At 29.4% G+C, this 24,390-nt stretch overlaps 1 protein-coding gene across 1 annotated transcript in view; it reads left to right on the forward strand.

The window, feature by feature from the left end:
- Nucleotides 1-421: 421 nt before the first annotated feature.
- Nucleotides 422-24,390, forward strand: part of LOC142327873 (protein bicaudal C homolog 1-like) — a 29,637-nt gene continuing 5,668 nt past the window's right edge. Inside the window, exons 1-6 of the mRNA XM_075371233.1 lie at nt 422-617; nt 5,170-5,255; nt 10,435-10,641; nt 11,825-12,061; nt 22,094-22,256; nt 23,627-23,743. Of these exons, the coding sequence (XP_075227348.1) occupies nt 533-617; nt 5,170-5,255; nt 10,435-10,641; nt 11,825-12,061; nt 22,094-22,256; nt 23,627-23,739 (891 nt within the window). The 5' untranslated portion in view covers nt 422-532 and the 3' untranslated portion in view covers nt 23,740-23,743. The remainder of the gene's footprint in view (nt 618-5,169; nt 5,256-10,434; nt 10,642-11,824; nt 12,062-22,093; nt 22,257-23,626; nt 23,744-24,390) is intronic.

Genomic DNA, 24,390 nt, shown 5'->3' on the forward strand with positions numbered 1-24,390 from the left:
AAAATTATTTATTCATTTGTTTTATATATTGAGGATAAATACACGAGTTAAAAATATTTTTGCAAAAATAAACAGTATTTTTATTGTTTAGCTAATATGTTTGATAAAGCCCCTGAATAGGGTAATTATGTAATACTCCTTAACATTGAAGATATTCGTATAGATATATGTATCTATGCGTGGTATGTTTACTTTGTATAAACTAAAACTTTAATAATTTTGATGTTATTTTTATATTAACTTTGTACATTTAAAAATTACAAAATTTACACTTACAAAATATTACCGCTTTATTTTTGTACTGTTAAAACACTGATCAAGTGGCGTGATTTTATATATTGGATCTGATTGGTTGTTTTAACTAACGCAGTTTTACTACTACCCTTCGTGATGACTATGCAGCTTTTCAACTCCAAGAGAATTTTATAACAATCGGACATTTGCATTCCGCTATATAACGTGAATTTTTTTTCTAAGTTGTTATACATCGATTCTCTTTCATTGTGCTAGAAATTATTTGAAGTGCATTAAAATGTTTTCACATCAGTCAGCAAATAAAAGATCCGCCCTTCTTGATATTACGAATGTTAGAAGTAGTGGTGGTGCAAACTATCAAGGTAAGTTAAAACTTATAGTTACGAAAGATTCTAAGGTTTATCACGACCTGCATCATTTAATTACTAATAATGTATTTAATCTATGATTCAATCGAATTTAATTATTCTAGGAATGTGTTTTTAAACTAATAAACTAAATGATCTTTTATATTACAGGACAAACGTTATCATTTTGATGTTCAGTTTCTCCGAAGTCTACTAGTTATTCTTGTAATTCATATTTGGTTTGATTTTAACTTAAAATTGATTTGGATAGACAATAAATATTTAATGAATTTATAATATTTGGCCATTGTGGACAATAAAAATATCAGTTAAATAGGCCTGCCTATTGCTTTGGGCCTACTATATGAAACTAAAGGGATACTGCATCATTAAAGTTGCATTTAGTACTACATATTGTTAACAGTAGGCTAAATCAAAGTTGATTGCTCTAATCTGCTACATCAAAAATACTCATGCTGACGTTCATTACATAAGTTAAAAATGGCTATCCATGGTTTGAGCTTATATTGTTGAGATTAGAAAACTTTCATTTTATGGTTTTCTGAATCGCAATTCAAAAATTAAGTTTTCATTTTACTTAATTATTATGTAACCTTTATCTAATTTCATTTAATTATAATTAGATTTTTTCATAGATGTAGACCATGATCATCCAGAACTCAAAGCTAATCTCTAATTAACAGTTTTTCATCTTGTGTAAAGAATTATCTCTGTTCTAGGTAAATTATCCTTATCATCATCCACCTTTTTATGTCCTTGATTCTTTCTTTCCCACTTTAGGTTCTGTGGGACTGAACTTGACCCCAGCACAGTACACACTGAGAATGTAAAACCTCTGGAACTGATGTGTTCTGGTTACCATTAACTGTGTGGAGACTTGGTTTCTGGTTCGATGCCTGCACCTGAACCTAATGGCCAATACTGGATAAAGATATCCTTCTTGATCTCCTACACAACAGTAACATACAAACAGGCTTTATCATACATAATATCTCTTGGACTTTTTAAAGTACTTCTAGACTTGCCACCAATTTCATTATAATCCTTTTATCTGTAAAATAAACTTAATAAATCTTAATACTTTGTTATACTTAATTAAAACTATTCTTCAATTCTTAATTAATTTTGCTTTCATGGTGTTTATGGATTATGAGGTCTTCTTTTGCCGCCATGGTTCTTCTGTTAACAGTATATCACCCAATTTCTTGGTCGTAAAACTAATTATTTCTCACCAAATGTACATTACACTTTATTTAGAGTGAAATTAGCTAGAGTAATTTAAGTTATTTTTAACGATAACAATAATGAATTAGATTATTGCCTGCTTTACCAAATAAAGTCAATTTCACAAGAGGTATACAATTTGAAATTTTGTTACATTTTTTATGGATACAGCTTTAGGTAACTTTGGATTATTATAATTTTGGGTTGGATACTACGTGAGAACTTTATTAGCTGAAACAGGTAAATAGGGCTATTGCGAAATTGCAAACTAACCATAAAATAACAAAATATATTTATTGTGGATTACCAGACTAATTGAAGGGAGGGCTATTCAGAGTGAACATCCACATCTGGCTGAAGAAAAAGTGCTCTTTCGCTATAATAATGTACCTGCATACACGTTTCAGGTTGTTGCTGTAAAACTCCATGACCTACGCTTTGATGTGCGTCCACTTGCCCCAGATTTGGCACCTAGTGATTACTTCCGCTTCCTAAACCTGAAGAAATGGCTCGCTGGTTGTAGATTCAAAGATTTGAAATGATGTAGTCAAAGATGAGAACTGCATATTTTGCAAAATTGGACAAATCGCATTATACTAAGGGTATTAAAAAGTTGGAAAGTTGTTTGTCTAAATATATCAATTGCAAGGTGACTATGTCGAAAAATAAAAAAAAAATTCTTGAAAAATCTTGTTTTCTTTGTCAGGATAAGAACTTTCTTAACGGTCCTCATAAATGACTACTAGTGTAACAAAAATTTTATGAAATCCTTTAAGAACTAAACCATCAGGAACAAAAAATAATTAAAATGATCATAGATTGCTCTAAATAATTAAAAATATTGCAAAATAACAATCTACAGTGGATTCAACATGGTTAATATCACTTCATCCTCATATTGAATTATATTAGCAAATTTTCACTTTTTAGATAGTGCTGCATGGAGAATTATGCAGAGTATGTAGAATTTTTTGAATGATTGAAAAAGAAGAGTGATATTTGGTATGAAATAAAGTAGGCATTTTTGCATCCTCAGCAGCTAAGTTTTGATGTACAAACATTCCTGTTTGAATGAGAGGAGATAATGTTTATTTTGATCATTTATTTGGTAATATAGAATGGAATTAATTGAAAATGCTAAGTAAAAAGGAAGATACTTGAAGAAGAAATGTAGTAAGATAGAGAAAATACAGAAAGGTAGGTGCAGAATATAGAAAAATGAGATAAAATAGAGCCAAATCTTTTAGGTTCAGAGGTGAAGATAGAAAATCAGATTGAAAGGAGCAAATTAAAAAGGTGGTGGTAGGACCTATCTACTATACATAGTAAAATTGTATAGATGGAAAATATTATTTGATATAATGCTAGAGAAGGAAAAGTAAAATGATTTCAAAGGAGACCCTATAATACAATTTGAATTGGACAGAAATTTTAAAGATTTGAGCAAGAATAAGCCAGTAGAATTATTAACTACAAAATTTACTATTCTGTCTGCAAGAAGTAATAAAATCAATGATTGACCCAAATGATTAAACAAAATAAGTATTTACAGGCTGTGCACATTATTTGTAAAAATTTATGAATTTTTGAAAATATCCTCAGATTTCACAAAAACTGTGACTGTAACCATTCCAAATAAAGCAGGAGAAGATAATCAGTCCACAGTATCAGTCTAGTGTCTCTACTTTAGATGTTGTGCACCTAAACTGTTACTTGAGTAGTTAACAGGTGAATTGATAAATTTTGAAATAAAGACATGACCTCTAAGAAACCTGTCACAAAGTAACATTCATTAAATCGATTAATTTATTTCTTATAATTGAACACGACAGGTTTCTAAGAGACCAGTCATACATTACAAAAAATGAAATAAATTTAAAAAAAAAGAAGGAAAAATCACAAAAATATATTTTGAGAAGAAAATATAAAAAAAGTAAAAATATGAGCTCTTAACGCAAAAACTTTCAGCTCAACAAAGAGTATATTCATATTATTGACATGCATATCAAAGGAATGTGCCTATTATAGTTGGTATATTTACAAACAATGGAAAAGATTTTTGAGGTATCAGCTATTTGATTGGTTTGATACTATTCTTTGTTTTGCACTGATATATTAACCGCAATACAATTACTGAATCCTTTGTCTTCAGTTATTTGTTGAATTTCAGTCTTTCTTCCTCTACAGTTTATTATTCCTTATTATCAGATTGATGCTGAATATCTTAACATGTCAGTCTAAATTTATCTATAAAATTCTGCCACACACATGCACATGCGCATGTGCACACTTAGGAGAGAAGAGGATGAATAGTATTCATCTTAAAATACCATTCTACATCTTATCAACCCATCTAATTTTCTACAACATTTCATTTCAAAGTCCTCTAATCCTTTTTTATGCTTTTCCTACCTTCCATGTTTCAGTACCATAAAGCATTACACTCTAGACAATTATTCTTAAGAATATCTTTCCAGTTCTTGAATATTTGCTTCTAGCAAATTTCTATTTTTCATGAAAGCTTTTCTTGCTCGTTATACTTTCCTTTTGATGTGTGCTTTATTTCATTTTCCTTTGAACTTTTATTATCTAGGTAACACAATTATCATTCAATAAATTTTTGGTGTATTTGATTTAAATTTCATTATCTATATTTTATTCTATTTATTTTCAAACTGAATTTCTCTCCAAGCAATGACTCCAAGTCATTCAGAATTTCTTTTAAACCATTTTTATTTTCTGCCAAAAGAACAATGTCATTAATGATTTTCAACATTTTTCTACTTTCTCCATGGAAAGTTACTCCATCTTCAAATTAGTTCTTCACTTCTTATACTGCTTCTAAAACCAAGTTAAAAGCAATGGAGTATAGCCTTTGTACAAATATAGTTTTCTGTATGCTGCACCTAATTCCAGTAATCATATTTTTTTCTTTACTTAAATGTATCTATTTTTCCTTAGCTACAGTATTAATCGAGAAAACTAAAGTTTTCTCGATCAATACTGTAATAATAATATGTTTTGATAAAAAAATATCAATAAATACTAATAAAAATAAATAAATTAGAAACAACAGAATAGTATTGAAAGACATTGCATGAGGAAAATGTAATAGTAGTATATTTTTCAAGAAAGTGTTAATAAATACTGTCATAGATTATTTTACATTGATGTCATAAAATTCATACAAGTAACAATTGAAAGTTTGATATTTGGCTTTTCCAAATATTGAGAAATCACTTTATTTTTATAATAGCTTTATAAAAATCAATATTTACCAATTTCTTTGATTGATTAGTGACTTTTATTTTTGTAATTATAGAAAATGATGATAAACCATACCCTAGCACATCTTTAGATTCCACATCCATCGCATGTTTTGAAAACAATCCAGTGGAGGATGTTAAGGTAATGATGTAACAATTTATTTAATAATTATCAGAAACTAATTTGTAGCATACCTTAATTTACTGTAGTATGAAATAAACAATGTACTTCATACATTGAATAACTTCATTAATCTATTGCTTTTAAATAGGAAAAATAATTTTTTAGAGATTTTATTAAGGTCATTTTATTATGAACTTTTTTTATATCCTTTTTAAAGAGGGCCTTATTACTTTCATGTTTGCCTGATTCTGTCCTTACAGTAAGTTTCATATGTATTTTATAAATACATATAACAAATTTGAGTGTTGCTGTAACAAGTAAACTAAGTCCAATACTTCTCACATATTTTGTTCCTGCCAAAATTATTGGTGCTTAAATTATTGTAATGATGTATTTTAAACTTTGAACATCTTCTAGCTTCATTTATCTTATAAAGCATCATGTTCTAATACTAACCCATGGACATTTTATATAAGTACATAATATGTTTTTTGAAGGTATCATAATTAAAGAATTTAAACAAATAAATTAGAATGTAAATTATTACTCTATTGCCTATTACCATTGAACTGAACTGAATGAAGGCCAGTCAGGGTTTTTTTATACAATTCTCAGATATTGTGGAAAATCCAAGGCACAGTACACCTGGAATATTATAGAACAATTTCAGTGTAAGCTGAGTGGATATACAATTTCCAATGTATTCTTGGATCAGTGAGTGCTTACATTGTTTCCAAGCAGCACCGTTTCACTAGTATTTATTAAAACTGACATCATAATATTAATTATAAGCACAAAATAAATGATCAAAACAGAAAACTAAAAAATAATAATATAATCAGATCATAAAATTTATTTAAAATCTCAGAACATAAAATTTAGGAAGTAATACATTTTTTAAAATTTTAATTTAGTTTATGGTTTTTTTGTTAAAAAATATTTTTCTTTAAACTTATATTGAGTTTAATGAAAGTTTATTTTGATGCAAAACCTTTTCCACCAACTGGAAATGTCTAAAAAGGATAATTTTCTTGAGTAGACTTGTAATAAACAGCTGCCTCCAAAACGATTCGTGCCCTGTAATGAAAAAAGTAACTTCCTCAAGCATCCCCTTCCCAACCAGATCAAGATTGGCACAGCATTAGCTGCAGCATACCTCCATCATCCTGCATAAATAATGCCAGTCATTATTTAATGCCTCAACTATTATATTTTGCACAGGTCTAGAGCTTCAACAATCTTTATTATTTTTCAGTAAGTACATCAGTGAGAGCTCTTAAAAGTACCAAATGTACTTCTCTTCCTGTTACACAAATATGTAAATTAATAAAATTATTAAATTAACCTGATACTATATTTTTTGAAATTTAATGCAATCATTTTTTACTAGTTAAATGAATAGGAGTAAATGGATTTTTCTGGTGAACAGGGGTTTGAGTAGCAAACAGCATATTAACAGCTACATCCATACAAAAAATTTAGTTTCTGTAAAAACAGTTTCAGTTTATAAGAGAAGTTTTTGCCCTACATTGATTTATAGATATATTTAAACTTAGGACTATGAGTATAAATGCCCAAAGACTGCCTTGAATTTTAAACTTAAAAAAAAACAAGATGCTTTTAATCTTAAAAATATTTGTTAATTATATTGCACAACATGTTTGCCCACACATGGTTACTAATTAAACATTGTCTGAAATCTTGGTAAAAGAATAAATTTAAAAAAGGCTATAAAAGCAAATAAGAAAACCACAAAAAAGCAGAAAATCAGTTATGGTAGTTTGGTTTCTACCTTTTTTAAGATGTAAGAAGACTAGGAGTAGATTAAGTGCTACTATTTGTGGTCAAGTCTATAGTTGAATACTATTTAGGCTCGACCAGCTGTATGCCTGGTACAGCTTGCTACACACTCAAGCCTGCTCTTTTTTATCTATATTCATAGAACAATGTTGCTTTACGCAGGATCAAGAGGGTTAAATACATTGATTGGGAGGGGAACTAGCATCAAGAAAAATTATCCCTTAAGGTCTTTGACTAATAGTAGTTACCAACTATGGGTAGAACACTATCATCTAATTTTAATCATTTTCATTGATTGTGCTCTGTCCCATGAAAACATTTGTTTACAATCACTTTATGAATAATCACTGGCATTCTTAAGTTTCATGGAAGCACAAGAATAAATGGAAACTTGTAATGTTTGTACTTATATATGCTTCTTTAAATAAATTTAGTAGGTACGTAAGACAAAGAAATGCAGAACTAAGACTGGAAATTCTACTCTAAAAAAACTGGGCAAAAATACTTACTTTTATTAACTGGTGTTTCAGTTTAAGTTGATTATTGGTCTCCAGTATGCTACTTATTTACTCATTTTTGTTCCTTGTTTCACTGTGATAAATACTCTTAACATCCAGCTTTCACAAATAATCCCACCATCCTGAAATTCCCTCTTAATATGTTCCTACCATTCTTCCTGTGCAAGCTTTCTGGCACTCTGTTGAAGATCATAGTTAGTGCATCTTCCAACTAATGCTTTGAGCTATATACACACAATTTCGTAAACATAATAATAATAATGCTATATCGTTATTGTATTTCACTGCCATCCACCTTCTAACTATTGGTATGTGTGTGTGTGTGTGTGTGCATGTGCACACCAAATAACTGTTCTCACTTACTTTTTTGTACTCATATTGCAGTTTTTTTTTTTATTTCCATACTCTGTATACCCAATTAATCAACGATAAGCCCATTTCTCATAGCAGTCGGTTAACAGCACTTATGAAATGAAATAGATGAAGTTGTGTCAGTTATGGATTGCAGTTGAATAAAAATAAAATAAGACATATAGTATCGAGTTTGAAATTTGAGAAAGCATCAACAATCCATAGCTAGTATGCTACTTAAATAGTAACTGATGATCATTCCCAAATAGAAAATATCAGCTTCTATCTGTTGGAGATGATTTATTATTATATCTTCCCCACTTTTCTGTTTTGTGTTGAGTCTTGAATCTTGTCAGAATCATCAGTGAATGGATAAATGCCTTGTAAAAGGAATAAGGTATGGATCGAGGAAGTTCTTATAAGGTTAGATTAGATTAACCATATGTTATTAAAATTATTTAAGGGAAGAAGAGGAAAGGGTTTCAGATGGAAAAAGTATCTTGTTTTAAAAACACGAGTCCCTTTTCCTTTGTTAATGAAGCCCTTGTTCAAAAGAATAAAATCGTAATAATCATTTGGATGATTGAAAATCTGGTATGTCGTAGAACAGTAAATATTAAGAAAAAGCTTTAATTTGGGAAAATTCAAATTTGCTAAGAAAGCCTTATTGCCATAATTTGATTTTTTATTTCATTCTCTGTGTAGTTTTCATTGTTCATTATTGCTTTCAGGTATTTGAATTTTTTTACTGCTTCAAGAGTTATTATACTTTATTTTATGTTGCTGATCTAATCATTTTTCATCTGTTAATATTTTTGGTACTTACATGATGTTAGCCTGTCGACCAATAAATTGCAAACGTATGGGTTATTGTTAATATCATTTGATATAACCATTTTTATAGCCATTTATATTTATTTTATATATTTTTTTAATCAAAAACCAACTTGAACAACCCAAAGTACAGAATTACAAAGTAAATAAAATGACACTTATCTTATTTCTTTTCTTATACCAGTAGTACTTTTGCGGTATCCAGCATCATCAGTTGCATATAGATTATATAAAATTACACATGAAACATATTTTGTTTTTTAGAATAAAAATTAAAATTAGTATTTTATATATATGAAGTCAATTAAATAAAATAACTACATATGTAAAAATATGTTAAGAATTAAAAATAAATTAAAATTAATCTATATATAAATAAAAATGAATGTTTGTCTGTCTGTATGTCTCTTATACTTTCTAAACCGTTCATCCGACAGCGATGAAACTTTCATGAGTTGTTATGCGCAAGCCCGCGAAGGTTTCTGAATTAGTTTGGACCCGCTAGCGCTGGGGTCGACATATTTCGAAAAAATTTATTTACGATCGGATTTGTCTCGCATTCAGAAAATGTATTAGTTGCGTCAAAAAAAATATTTTTGAGAAAACTGGACCCGCTAGGTGGCGCTGGGTTTGAGATATTTAGAAAAATTGCATTTACGGACCGATTTTGCTCATGTTCAGACGCGAAAAGAAATAGTTTTGGAAAACTATACCCGCTAGGTGGCACCGGTGTCGAGATATTTACGAAACAAACAAATATACAGATTTTCTTCTACTTATATAAAAGAAAATATTCGTATGTGTGCCCGCTATAAACTAAAAAACTACTGAACCGATTTACTTGTGAGAGAAGCGGGAAAAGGAAATGGGGAAAAGAGAAAGGTTAAATTGTGTGAAGTGTAACGTATAGTTTTTTAATGTTTTTTCAAACATTCAATTGTGTTCATTTAATCTATGAACGAGTATATACTCAAATCTAGCAATAGCGAAACATTGCCGGGTCTGCTAGTTAATTTATAAAAATTAAAATTAAAATTTTTATAAGTTTAAAAATAAAATAATTAGAAAATTTATACCATGTAACCTGGCCAGCCAGTGTTTCATTACTGAGTCGATTTGAAATCATTTATATGCATTTTGATTAAATCTATTTTTATATAAAAACGTGGTTATAGTTTTATTTATTTTATAAATATAATTTAACTAAACTTAACCTATGTTCACTTTGCTCACTTACCTTAACTGATTAATACAATAGTGTTTTGAATATTTAATCAGTAATTATTGCAATTATTTATTATTTAAATAATCAAAACATTACTTTTAATTATTCAAAGTTAGCGAGCAAATCGAGCGCGGTTAAGTTTGGCTAATTTATATCTAGAATTATAAGCAATAATAATGCTTATATTTTTAATATGTAAAATATGTTAGTGATTCTGTAACTTTGAAAATACTTCAAAGTAACAGGATCATTATGGTTATGGTCGACGGGCTAATATGTAAGTACCATTTTTATATATATATTAGGTTAAATATTTTACATAGAATTAAAATTGATACACTACTAATATAAGATACTGGAAAAAGTATCTGGAAAAAGTATTTTCTCCTCTGATTCATTAATTAATTTTTTTTATTGTGATTAATTTTTATTTTAATTATATGATAATAAATTTTGTTTTTAATAATAGGGTATCAAAATGGTAATGAAGATTGATCTTAACCATAAACTTCACTCCCATTTTATTGGGAGTAATGGAAGTAAAATAAAAAAGATTAATGAAAAATCTGAATGCAAAATTCTATTTCCAAACAATAGACAGTATATGACAAAAAGTAACAGTGTGATGATAACTGGTGATATTCATGGAATTGAAAGAGCAAGATCATATATAAGAGTAAGTTTTATAATTCAAAATTTTCTAATAGATTTAAGTTGTAATTGCACCTCATGATCATTAAGGAATTATAATTTTCTTAATTTTTAGTCATGACAGTTTTTATAAAAAGAGGAATAAACTATCACCATAATTTTATATTTGTTTTTATCTGATCAACCCAAGTACAGAATTAATAAATAAAATAAAGTAGGATGACACTTACCTTATTTCATTATGCATGCAAGAGCACTTTAACGAATTACTCGCATCATCAGTTGCTCCCCATAACTTTTTTTTTTACAAATATTCGTATCAAATTACATATTAAAATCACAATTAAAGTTTAAATTAAAAATAATTTTGTATTATACTTAAGATTTAAAATTTAAAAATTCTTAAAATTACTTCTTCCAGATTGAAATTAAAATCAAAATCATATTTTTTAAAGTGTCATCCTACTTTATTTAATTTATTAATTCTGTACTTAGGTTGATTAGATAAATACAATTTGTATAGTGCAAAAGAGTATGATTCCCAAACGAATTGACTTTAGAAAGCTAATTTTATATTTATATCTATAAATTAAAAGAAATCGGGATTCTAAAAACGAGATAGAGGATTTTTACTATTTGTTATACTATATCTAGTGTTTAACATTTTTATTACATAATAACCAAACACATATATTATTAATCAACTTACACTTTCTATTTTAAACACTCTCCTTTTTTGTATCATAGCCATTTTTACAGTCTGTTTTTCATTAGTTGAATTTATGAATTAATTATTAAACTACAGTTTTAATTTGTAAATGGTGAAAGAGTCGTTCTGTTCTGTATTTAAAAAAGATTGTGTCGAGTTATTTAACTTTATTCGCTATGTATAGCTTAATTTAGCTGTAAAGATAAGTTATTTAAAAATGTTTAAATATCATTAGAGTTTATTAATTTCCTTAACTAACTGATTAACTTTAGCTTATCTGGAATTTGTTATAATAATTAGAATATTAGTTCTACTTTCACTGTGACAGTTACAGTTATTATAACATAACTGTCATTATGTTCATAATGTTACGCTATGTTGTAGTTGTACTGTTGGTAAAATATTAAATAACTAGTAAACTATAATTATGGTTATAATATTAAATGTTTATTGCATAAAAAAAAGGTTTTGATTATATGAACAATAAAATCTATTTCAGAAAAGCACACCACTTCTCATCAGCTTTCCCATAAAATATATAACAGTTGAAGATTCCAATAATCTTCTTTTACATCAACATTTTGTAGATTTACAGAGCAAATATAAGGTGAAGGTTGGATTTTACTGTAATTCCCTAAATAAGATTTCATACGCCAGAGTAACTGGGACTGAAGAAAATGAAATTAACATTATGAGTGCGGCATTAGAATTAATAAAAATGTTTCACTGGGATGATGTAAGTACAATGTTATTTATTTATTAGGTATATTTAGAAAATAATGATACGAAAGCCGTAAAATATTTTTATGCATTTTAATTTAGAATCTCCTTAGAACAAGTTTATTTATTTTAAAATATATTCACTACGCATACCAATGCATTTAGCATGCCTCAAAATTAACTATTTAATTACAGCACATCATATAAGTATCTCATCCACAGCGATACTGCTAAAGTATCAACCTTAACTACGCCATCCTCACTCTTCAACTCCATTAAAAGTTTTCAGTCTGATGTTCTTCTAGCTTCATAAACAATGGCAGTCATCATTCAATACAAGGTCAGAGCTATAGAAAAATGGGTCAAACTGTACCGCTTGAAAATCTATAACTACTTTTGACTGACAGAACAGTATGTGGATGGGTGTTGTCATTTAGTTGGCAAACTTACTTGACATTTATTTTATATCACCTGAAGCAACTATATTTCAGAGTCTCACAGAAAGCAAAAAGATTTTCTCTTTTTATGTAAAGAACTCAAACGACTAAATTACCTATCCTTAGTGGGATTTGGAACTAAAATAGCGATTTGAAACACACTGACAGTACAAGAATGCTGTTATGCCTGGTATACTTTAGATATCATGCAAACAACTGTCAGATAAGCAATTCTCTGAACTGTTAAAAAATAACTTCCCTTCATTTTTATTAGCTTTGTATCGTTACCTTTTAAATATCTTATAAAATATTGCTTTAAATTTCATCTTATTAAATCCTTACTTTTTTCAGTCAAAGAAAATACATATTGCTTTTTTTTATATCATTATTATCTGAATGATAGACTAATGAAGTATCAAGTCACCACTTCAAACTTTTAGTAAATGTTGATAAATATAATAATTGGTGATTGGTTTACATCAATCAAGTTTTTTTTTTTTATATAGACAGCTAACTACATTAACATTAAACTTATAGTGGAGAAGAAAAATTTTTAAATTTTAGAAGAACTATGCTCAGTTAACAGATTGTGATGAAGGCTTCTTCCAACAAGACCAAAAAATGTGTCGCACATCAAACAATTCACAAGCACAAATTCACGTGCCTTTTATAGAATGAACTGTCAACAGAAGTCAGTAACGTTTGCATTATCCAGATTTGTCTACTTACAATTTTTTCCTTTAAAGCTGTTTGAAGAGTAGAGTTTATGAATCAAATCTCCACAATATTGATGAACTGAAGGTAAACATTGAACAAAAAATCAACAGCACTGACAACAACATTTTGCATCAGGAGATTCTCAATACGATCAGTCAAGTACAAAAGTGCATAGCGGGGAAGGCACTCACTTCGAACATCTTGAATATGGTAAATATGGTATGAATATTGTAAATATTTAAATGTTTCCTAATGTAAATACAGAATTTAATTTATGTTTTCATTTCAATCATAACATACCACAACTATGTTTAGTCTGTAGCAGTGTGGTTCTAAGTTAGTCACCTCCACACAACAAAATATCTACACACTCCTACTGAATTAGAGAACGGTTAAAATCTATATATGTTATAAATCAAACATTCCTTCAAGATCTGTATATCAAATTAGTATATATTATTTTCAGTTCATACTTTAAAGTGTTGTGTCTATTTTTGGTTGCGCCCTGTGTTAATGTAATTATAAATTATAAATGAGAATCATTCTGAATATTAAATAGTCTCAATTTTTATTTGTATAAATCTTTCATTGTCTACCTTAATGTCAGTTGATTTCTTCTAATCCCTTATTTAACTCCAAGGATGTAAATTTGTTGAATAATAATTTTTATGAGATCTTTAGTATAGAAAAGAAAGAAATTAGTACTAGGATTGGATATTAAATAAAGAGCGAATTATAAATAATTCAAATACACTAAAAGTAATATCAAGCTAAAAAAAAAGTTCAACATCCCTCTTTTGAGATGATATTTTGGATATGACAAAAAATTAAAAAAATTTTGTTTTCTGAACATTTTATCTTTTTGATGTATAAGATAAAACAATGTATGTATAGTTATGGCAGAACAATATATGCTTATAAAAATTAAGAATTATTCACATTCAAAATCTGATCCATTTAGAACTTGAAATAATCAATTTTTATCTCCCTGTATAGCTCTTCTTCAGTCATTTCTGTAAATCTATAATGAATGTGATGAACAGTAAAGAACAATAAAAACATCCAAATAAGATCAACACCATCCACTTGTTTCAGACCACTACTATATATATATATATATATATATATATATATATATATATATATATATATATATATATATGTGTGTGTGTGTGTGTGTGTGTATGTATATAAATACGAGGTGTGTAAATAAAGAGTAATGTGATTGGTTCAGAAAAACTTTTTATTTACAATGCAATTATACATGGACTCTATCACCTTTGAAATAGTTCCCTTGGGAAGCCATGCAACGCTTCAAACGGTTTTCCCACTCTTCATAGCAGTGTTGGAACTCAGAGACTGGAATATCCTTCAGATGATCAGTTACATCTTTTTTTATGTTTTCTACAGTTCCAAAATGGTGTCCTTTGATGTATTTTTTTAAAGTCGGGAACAGAAAAAAGTTGCAGGGACTCAAGTCAGGTGAATAAGATGGTTGAGGAACTACAGGAATGTTTTCTTGGTCAAAACTCATTAGTTGAGAGTGCAGTATGACAAGGTGCATTGTCATGATGCAGCATACAGTTGTCTTTGATAGCTGGTCTCACGATGGCAACTCTTTTCTGCAGTCTTTCAAGAATTTCTCTGTAAACATATTGATTTAGTCTGTCCTGTAGGCAAAGACTCCTTATCAAAAATGACATTACTATTGAAGAAAACAATTAGCATGGTTTTAATTTGCTCATTTTTACTTTTTTGGGATGTGGTGAGTTTGAAGTGTACCACTCCTTGCTCTGGTGTTTTGCTTCTGGCTCCTACTCAAATACCCAAGGTTTATTACCAATAATAACATTTTGTAGAAAATCAGGATCAGTTTCAATTTGTCCTACAAGATCGCAGCACACTTCCACCCTGCTGTTTTTCTGTTGAACAGTGAGGGTTTTTGGGACCAATTTTGCATAAACTTTTTTCATGCCCAATTTGTTTCTCAAAATTTGATGGACCGGTGGTATGGTTCAAATTCAATTGTTCTGTAATCATTCTGACAGTTAATCGCTGGTCGTACCGTATCTGGTCTCTGATTTGCTCAATATTGTCATCACTTTAACATTAACGGTCTTCCAGAGCATGGATTACCTGCAACTGATTCCCATCCAAATGATGCTTTAAACCACCTGAAAACTTGGGCTCATGACAGTGTATCATCATCTCCATACACCTTTTTCAATTTTGAAAAAAATTAGTAGCATTCTCACTAAGTTTAACACAAAACTTGATTGCACAATGTTGCTCATAATTAGTATCAGTCATTTTTGTAATGCACAACAAACACTCATTTCATGAAAAGTTTGTTTACGTCTCACATGGCAACAATAGACTAAAAATATACTACAAGTTTACTAGTAACTTTACAGTGTTGCCATTTTGGCTGCAAAAAAAAAAAAACTACTCTCATTACCTTATTTACAGGCTTCGTATCTCAATATTGATTGCTTTCCTCTGTTGCATGTGATTAATGACAAAAGAAATGCCTGGTTTGGTGGTATACAAAAGCACATCAATAATTAATTCATCTTAGCCATTACATAAACATACAACAAATGATTCTTGAAATTTTAGAAACTTAAAATGGAAAAATATTTGGCAATTAAAATTTTAACTCTCGGTCACATATTATATTTTTCCTTGATTAACAACTACCACAATTTCTGTTACATTGATCTGATTGATTTACATTATTATATGAGAGGTTATCTCTAAAAAAAAGACCGTTTCATTGTAAAAAAATTTATTCTGAAAACTTTATGAATATTTTTTGTTTCTCTTAAACTACATTCCTTATACTACTTCTCTATATAATCTCCACATGGATTAAGACATTTATCATAGTGATACACCAACTTCAATATACCCTCGTCATATTCTTCTGCTGCCAGTCCATTTAGCCACTAATTAACAGCATTTTTAAGTTCATCACCTGCAAATTGCTTAACCCTAAAAAATTCTTTCAATTTCCCAAATAGTGGTGATCAGAAGGAGCTAAGTTTGGTCTATGTGGTGGGTGATTGTAAATTTTCTATCCAAATGTTCTCAGTAAATCACATGTAGAACCCGCAACATGTGGACGTGCATTATCGTGCAGCAAGATGATGCCGTCGATCAGTCGCCCATCTTGCCGATTTTGAATAGTACGCCGTAAAATACATAGAGTTTCGCAGTAAGTTTCTGCATTTATAGTCGTTCACGTGGCATGAAATCAATCAGCACTATGCCAAACCAATCCCAAAAGATTGTGGTCATCAGTTTACGCCCAAATGGCTGTGGCTTGGCCTTTGTCAGTCTGGTTGGTAATTGAGGATGACATCATTCACTTGACTGCCGTTTTCTCTCTGGCGTGTAATGCAAAATCCATGTTTCATCGCCGGTAACAATTGAATTAAGGAACTCATCAGGTGATGAGTTCCTTAATTCAATTGATGTGCTAAACAGAAAAAGGTTTTTCTGTTTAGCACATCAAAAATTCCAAAGCAGATCCCATTTGGATTTCTTTGTGACGTTCTGTTATGACATGCAGCACTCAATGTACACTAACCTTTCTGAAGCCTAAATGGTCATGAACAATGCGACCAATAACAGAACTTGAAACATCAGGAAAAAGAAGGGCCAGGTCGGAAAAAGTTGAGCGACGATCTTTTCTGGTTTCATCATCGATGCGTTCAAAAAGTCTTCGATGATTATTGAGGGCCTCCTGAATGTTCTTCATCGTGCACATTAATTCTGTTATTTTTAAACTTTTCACATCATTTTCAGACGTTTCTTTCATTCATTATAGTATCACTGTACACAGCAACCACTCCCTATGAATTTCAGCTGGTTTAATGTTTTGGTGGTGTAAAAAACATATGACCATGTACTTTACAGTTGGCGGCAATATCGATTTTCCTATTAATTTTATAATGTAATAATTTACACGTAATCAAAGATACTACAACACGCCAACTTACAGACAACAATGCAGTGTGTACATTACTAGCATGGACATGAATGATACAGGTTCACCAATCTTAAGGAAAGAAATTTCCCAGCAGTCTTTACTTTAGAGATATCCCTTGTAAATCACTATTCCTTTTCAGTTGTAAAATAAAATGAATTCATTCATACATGAATATTTAATAATGAGAGAATTAATTATTTTACAAGTACCAGTTTGTAGTCAACACAAACTTTTCATCCAGTTGCCTGAACAAAATTATATTTTCTTTAAGGAAGAATCTTCTATTTTTAAAATTGAGAAATATACATCAGCTCGTATTATAAGGATGTCTAATAATCCTTTTGTTGAGAATAAAGATAAAAGTGCAATCAAAATTGAAGGATCAGTTTCTAATGTTTTGTGCACAAGGAAGCTATTATTGGTAAATCAGTTTCATCTATTAACTTCAATTGTTAATCTAATCTGTTCTAATTGATGTATTTTATTTCAGCTTCTTTTGGAATTTCTATACAAATCAACAAAAAAAAGAAAACATCAATTTAATGATGAAGAAACATATACAGTCTAAAAATTAAATAATACTGATAGACAAAAAAAAAATATTTCTATAAGCTGATACCATTTCTTGAATGCTTTTTTGCTTACATTACAGATCTTTAATACAATTTTTCTTTTACCCTTAGTTTTAAATAAATTACGCTTCCAAAAAAATTGAGGGAAAATGTATTTAAAAAATGTAAAATTTATAATTCTGCACAGCCATACCTGTGTTAAAATGATTTTACTAGTGCTTTTCTTTTATAAATAGCCTCAGGCATATCCTGAATTAATGTCCAACAGTAATCGGCTAGCATGTTAGTATTCCATTTCTCTTTACAACAGCTTTCCATCACCGAAATGTCTTGGTGGAAAAGTTAACCGTGTTCGTCACTTACATCTCCGAGGTTGTCCAGGAAAAAGTCCAATCCATCCCATAGCTCTTTATGAAGTAAAAGTTGATTAACAATATCATGGTAATTGTCGGATCTTTGTTAGCTGAGGAAATTTTTACAAACCTCTTTAAATGAAGCCCAAGCTGCACATTCTACATTATTTAACATCGAGTTAAATACATCATCTTTGACCAATTCTCTTATTTGAAGGCCAACAAAAATTCCTTCTTTAATTTTTCCTTCACTTGCATTTGGAAATTTCTGCCTGATATACAAAAATCCGGGACTATCCATCTTATTGCTTTTACAAAATTTTTCATTAGTCCAAACTTGATATGGCGAGGGGGTAAAAATAATATTTTGGGGTTCAACTAAGGGCTCATGAATAATATTTTTCCCACTTTGCGTTGTCTGGTTTCTTCCACTCTTTGATAACATAATGTTATTCCTAGCTCGGCTGTCCCATTCGCAAAGAAAACATGTACTTAGTATAGCTTAACTGCATGCCTAACAAAATAGCTGTAACTTTAAAATCATCACATATGTTACAGCTTTTTTTTTTTAAATTTATTTTTTCAAGAACGTCTTTCATCACATTGATGTCCCATTCAAATTAACCATAAGCGTTTAGTATCAAAGGATATTTGTTACCATTGTCTAGTAGAAGCACTTTTAAACTATACTTGAATGAATCTATGAAAAGACACCAGTCCTTAGGTTTATGAATTGCCCAAGTGCAACATAAACTCATCAATATTTGTGCAATAAACCAAATTATTTTCATCAATAAATTACTGAAAAAGTTCTGTTTGTCAGCTTTGAATGTCATTTTTTGTATTTTTTTGAAGTAAATTGCAACTTTGCAGTCTTGATCCTAACAGTTCAGTTTGATTTCATTAATTTAAATCCCTAAACAAGTCATCTAACTCACCTTGTGATATAAGACGTAGCTTATTGGAAGATAACTCAAAATCAAAATCATTGTTGTCTTCTTCAGTACTGCCTGATTCTTCATTGTTGCTTTCGAAACATACATTCACAGGTGGCTCAGGAACTGGAATAATTTCACTGTGAGGTACAGGCCTGATTGCAGATTGCAATGAAGGATATTTTACAGTATGTTTAGATTTTTTAGAAATTCCAGACACACTTGTTAAACAAAAGTAACAATCGGTTACATGATCTTTTGGTTCACGCTAAACCATAGGTACACCAAATGGCAAAGTCTTCCTTGTACCTTTCAACCATCATCTTAAATTTACAGAACAATTAGTGCATACTATATGAGGAGCCCATGTCTTATCCTGATCACCAGTTTTACACTGAAAGTACAAATGATATGCTTTTGTAATTAAAGGTGTAATGTTTTTCTACTTGATTTTACGGTAAATTTACCACATACATAGCAAAAGGCGTCCACATCATTTAAAGGCATTATGACTCTGCACTGTTAACAAACTTAAGACAGCAATAAGACTGAACAAAATTAATTCATTGCTAAATCCAGTGCTTAATACAAACAACACAGCTGTGTTTTCAGCTACCTTTTAACCTATACAGACATGATTAATCTTGTCATGAAGGCTCACTCTTCAGTATTAGATATGATGTCATAATATGTGACTATGGTATGATTTAATTCTTTGCCTAGTATTGCTTATTTATAGCTTACAAATTATGTTAAAAAAGATAAAAATAAAAATTTAGCTAACAAAATACAATGTAGGAGCTTAAAATGCTAACTATACGTTGAAAAATGAAAAAAAGTCCTTTAATTAAAATTTAAGCGTTTTTCAAAAATGGTGGGTAATAGAAAGATCCTGAGTTCATATTAATTTTCATCGTCAAAAAACAGATAAAAATCATGTATCGCATGTTAAGAAACAAAAATTATATTTATCAGTGTAACTAGTGAAATTTTATATTGACTGAGGATACAAATACCATCTAATAAAGAATTCATATGCTATCAATAGCAATATCAGTAATCGGTAATCTGACAACAATATCAGATCCTTTGCAACATGGTACTATGTTAAAGAAGGTAAATGGAAGTCATTGCCACTTTAATACTATGAAACAGAGGAAGTAGCGAATTTCATTATTAACTTGATAAAAATACATCTGAGACTGTTCAGTTGATGAGGTAAGTTACAAAAAGACATACCTATTCCTTCACAGGTATTCAGATGGTTTACATAGTTAAAAATATGTGATAAAGAAATCATTGAAGATGAATACAGTCCTAGAATCCTGCTTCTGTTTACAGCAAGGAACTCAATGTCATAAAACAGTTTTACATAACAAAGCTTTTATGCAACTGGAGCTTGATTGCAGATGATTTTGCAAAATTTTTCTGGAAAAAAGAAGATCACTTATTGGTTTGCATTCCTTGACACATTCCAAACACAGCAAATCCTACTGTCATTTGACGATTCTCTTCTCAACCTTCCCTTTTCCTGATCCTTCATCCTTTCTTTCTTGGATAGTTACAATTGAGAATTATGTCGATTGCAGCCTTGCCTATCCTGTAACACAGTGCTGAACTTCTTTATTTAAGAAATGTTCTCCTTTTAGCCAGCAGGGCAGTTTCTTCACTAGGAATCAGCAGAGTTGTGATGTTGTTGGACCATCTGAATCTTCTGTTTCCAATCCAAAATAACCTGGCTGAATGTTAGAAGAGTAAGAGGTCCAACATTAATCAAAAAGTAATGCAGCAATAATTTGACTACTCTAAATTTTTTACTATTGAAAAAATAATGACAGAAGCTATTCATCAAAGTTTACAAGTTATCCTGAAGTTAAGCCAAGATCTGCCAAGTTCTATGCAAAATCTTAAAGACTGATCCTTTCACTGTTTGTTTGGGTACCCAATTCTCCTAACTTTAGGCTAATTCTGCATCATCAGTGTGATAGTCTTATCCTCAAAATTTGGTTATGCCATTCCCACCTATATGAAGGTACTCTGTCAGTGATGATTTTTATTCCTGGCTGTTGCCTAACCTTTCGCTAACAGGATCTAATCAGATTTTATAACAATTGTCTCTGTGTATACTACTACTTTATTGTAAAACAAAGTATATTTTATTATTCCTATTAATCTTTAATGGAGTTTTTAATCTTCATCTGTTGACTATACTTAAAAACTGTACACATCCAAACAATTGAAATTGTTGTACAGGTATAAATAAAAAGACAAACATTTTTACAAATGTTTGATAATTTATAAATTTTTATTGTTTCTCAGTAAATTCTATAACTAAAAAGTTTTATTAAATATTACATTTAATTAGATAAAAACAATGGTTTATCTTTATGTAAACATTCAGAAATTATAACTTGTGATTAAGTTATAAATATGGAGTAGAGTAATCAGTCCTGCATCCCACATATTTGTTGATAGCAACTTTCCCAGTTTCTGGAGTATTGCATCTTTCATTTTTGTCAATTTTTAGAGTTCCAAAATTTGCTCATAAAAGTTGCATTCTTTTAACCTGAAAGGTATACCTATGTTCATTACAGGACCAGTCTTTATTGTTTCTTTTATAAAATGGTGTAATTTAATCAGTTTTTACAAACCTATGTGATACCTGCATGTTTAAGAAACTCTTCTCACTCAACTGCTACATCAAAATGGTTAACAGAAAAATGTCAGACAAATTCTGATTCTTTCAGACAGATTATGACTTCTAAAGTTTCATGACTGTTTTTTTGTTTTCTTTTTCAAAAAACATTATCACAAAAAATACCTGTAATAAAAATCTGTTTTTCAGAAAAAGAATATTAAACAGTTAAAGAGTTGGAAGTGACTAGTTCCCAATTTAGCTGCCACATTAATTAGTTATTAAGAATGAAACAGTTTCATGCTCAGCTTTTACCCAGTTATGTAGAACACAGTACCTGATACTAAAAATCTTTTTATCAGGTCTCTGTACAAAAAAATAAAATTAGAATATTTTGGTTTTCAGGCATTGTTACCAATTGAAATTAAATTGGAAATACCATATGAAGACTTTATTGAAGAAAAGGTGCTGAGAGTACAAAAGATTTTTCCTGGTTCTGTACACGTTCAGAAAAATAAAATGCAGTTAAATTACACTGTAATAATGAAATGCCCAGAATATTATTTAGGTAAGTTAAATTTATTTTTGTAAATGTTGTTTGTAATCAGTAACTTTATGGCATTTTCCTTTCATCTAGATGGTAGGTGAATACTTTAGCTTCCATATGTTGGCTGTCAAAATACTAGATTTGGAATTATATGAATTTTAGCAAGTAGAACAGAAACTGTAGTCAGCTTATCAAAACTGAAGGTGTTACTTTTCAACATATCCAAAATCCCTGGTTTTCTCCACGTTCGCATCATGTTCTGAACCTTTAAGAAGTGATCAGGAAGAAGAAGGCTTCTTGAAGTAGTCACCCCTGAACAGATTGGTATTATTATTAAACCTTTTCCCAATCAAACACTCCTTTAGGGGCCTGAAAAGGTTATAATCAGAGAATATGAGGTCTGAACTGTACAAAAATGTGAGATAAAGTTCTATTGTGAAAATGGTGCAAACAGTATGTGTGAACAGGCATTATTGATAAAATTACACTAATGTTAAATTTATGTTTAAATTACACTAATGTTCAATTTTTAATTATTTTCATAGTATTTTTTCACTATTATTTTATTATAGATTACACTTAGCAATGTTTTTTAAAGAATAGCAGAAAATTGAAACCAAATTTTTTATTAATTCGCTGAACCTGTGTTAAATTTAAAACTAAGTTTTTCATATTTCTTAATTTAATAGATTATGACCAAATCAATACAATACAAGATATAGTAGAGACTATGTTTAAATTATGTTTTGAGGAATTCATAGGTGAAGTTATGATAATGAAATTTTATCATGCACTGATGTGATCCAATAAATAATAGGTAAAAGAGTCTGGAATCAAAAACCTAGTGTTGATTTTTATTATTTAAAAGATAATCTTTTCTGGTAAGAAAAAGGAACAAAAAAATAATACAAATTTCTTTAACATAATTTATTTAATAGTATTTGTTTCAAAAAATTATTTATCTTTTATTAAGATAATTTTACAGTTTTCTTTTATAATATGGTAGAATGTGGGAAATGCAGATTTCAGTTTTTTAATTCGTGTTGCATCAATCTGAATCAGTTGATTGACCGAGTAATAAATGTGGTTCACAGTATTATTTTTATTCAGTGTCTGTTACCATTGTGAAGTAATGTTGTTGAGTTGATACTTGGATGAGACAGTTGCAAATGAATATCCTTACTGTACTTTACTGTTATTCACTTTATGCAGATGTTGCAGACATCTTGGCTATAAGCTAATTCATAATATTCATTCATTTGCAGAATATGACATAATGAAAAAAGAAAAATTAATAAAATTTGTTGTTAACTGAAATATAATAATTTTTTCTTGGGACCCTTCTAAACTAGGCATCTAGAAAAAATAATATGTTTATTTTAAAATTTCAGAAACACTGTACATAGCTGTCAACTTCATCTTGGGAACCACAAAAACTGTCAAAATGGAGCATGATTATGATTCTTCTTATATACGTGATTTTTTGTTAATGAGCGTGAAATAGTTGGGTAAATATCTATTTTTATTTTTTACTGATTAAATTCTGTAACATTTTAGCATATTAAACAACACATACATACATATTAAACAATACATACATATTAAACAATATTAAGGAATAATAACATAAAAATATTAATAACTATAATAAAATTAGCTTCTTATCAACTAAATCATAAAATATAACTACAGCAATTTCAATAACTAAAGTTATAACACCATCATCAGGAAACGTATAATATTGTTGTTTAATATGCTGATTGTTTTGTCATGTTCAAGTCATCTTGACAAAGATGGACTTTTGACATCTGACAATGATTTCAACATAAATAAGTCTTTAATTTTTATTCATGTCTCCTTATGTTAGTTTTAAGAAGCAGTTAAAAATAGATTAATGTTATTAAAAAGAAACTTACCAAAATCAAAGTAAATTTAACTTTGCAGATTACTATTCTTCAGGGAGAAATGTTCAGAAGAACTCTTGAAATGTTTTCATCTTGATAAAACTTGACCTCATGGCTTTCAGTGTACGATAGGTACAATGATATTTTTAAACTTAGAGCAGTTCGTTACTAAACAATCCAAAATTATTATACATCATCGAAATAAATAGTGGATTATGTGTTACGTGTATATAAGAAGAGGTGACAGTGGT

This window comes from Lycorma delicatula, chromosome 7 (assembly GCF_047948215.1).
Source record: "Lycorma delicatula isolate Av1 chromosome 7, ASM4794821v1, whole genome shotgun sequence".
NCBI classification, from domain to species: domain Eukaryota; kingdom Metazoa; phylum Arthropoda; class Insecta; order Hemiptera; family Fulgoridae; genus Lycorma; species Lycorma delicatula.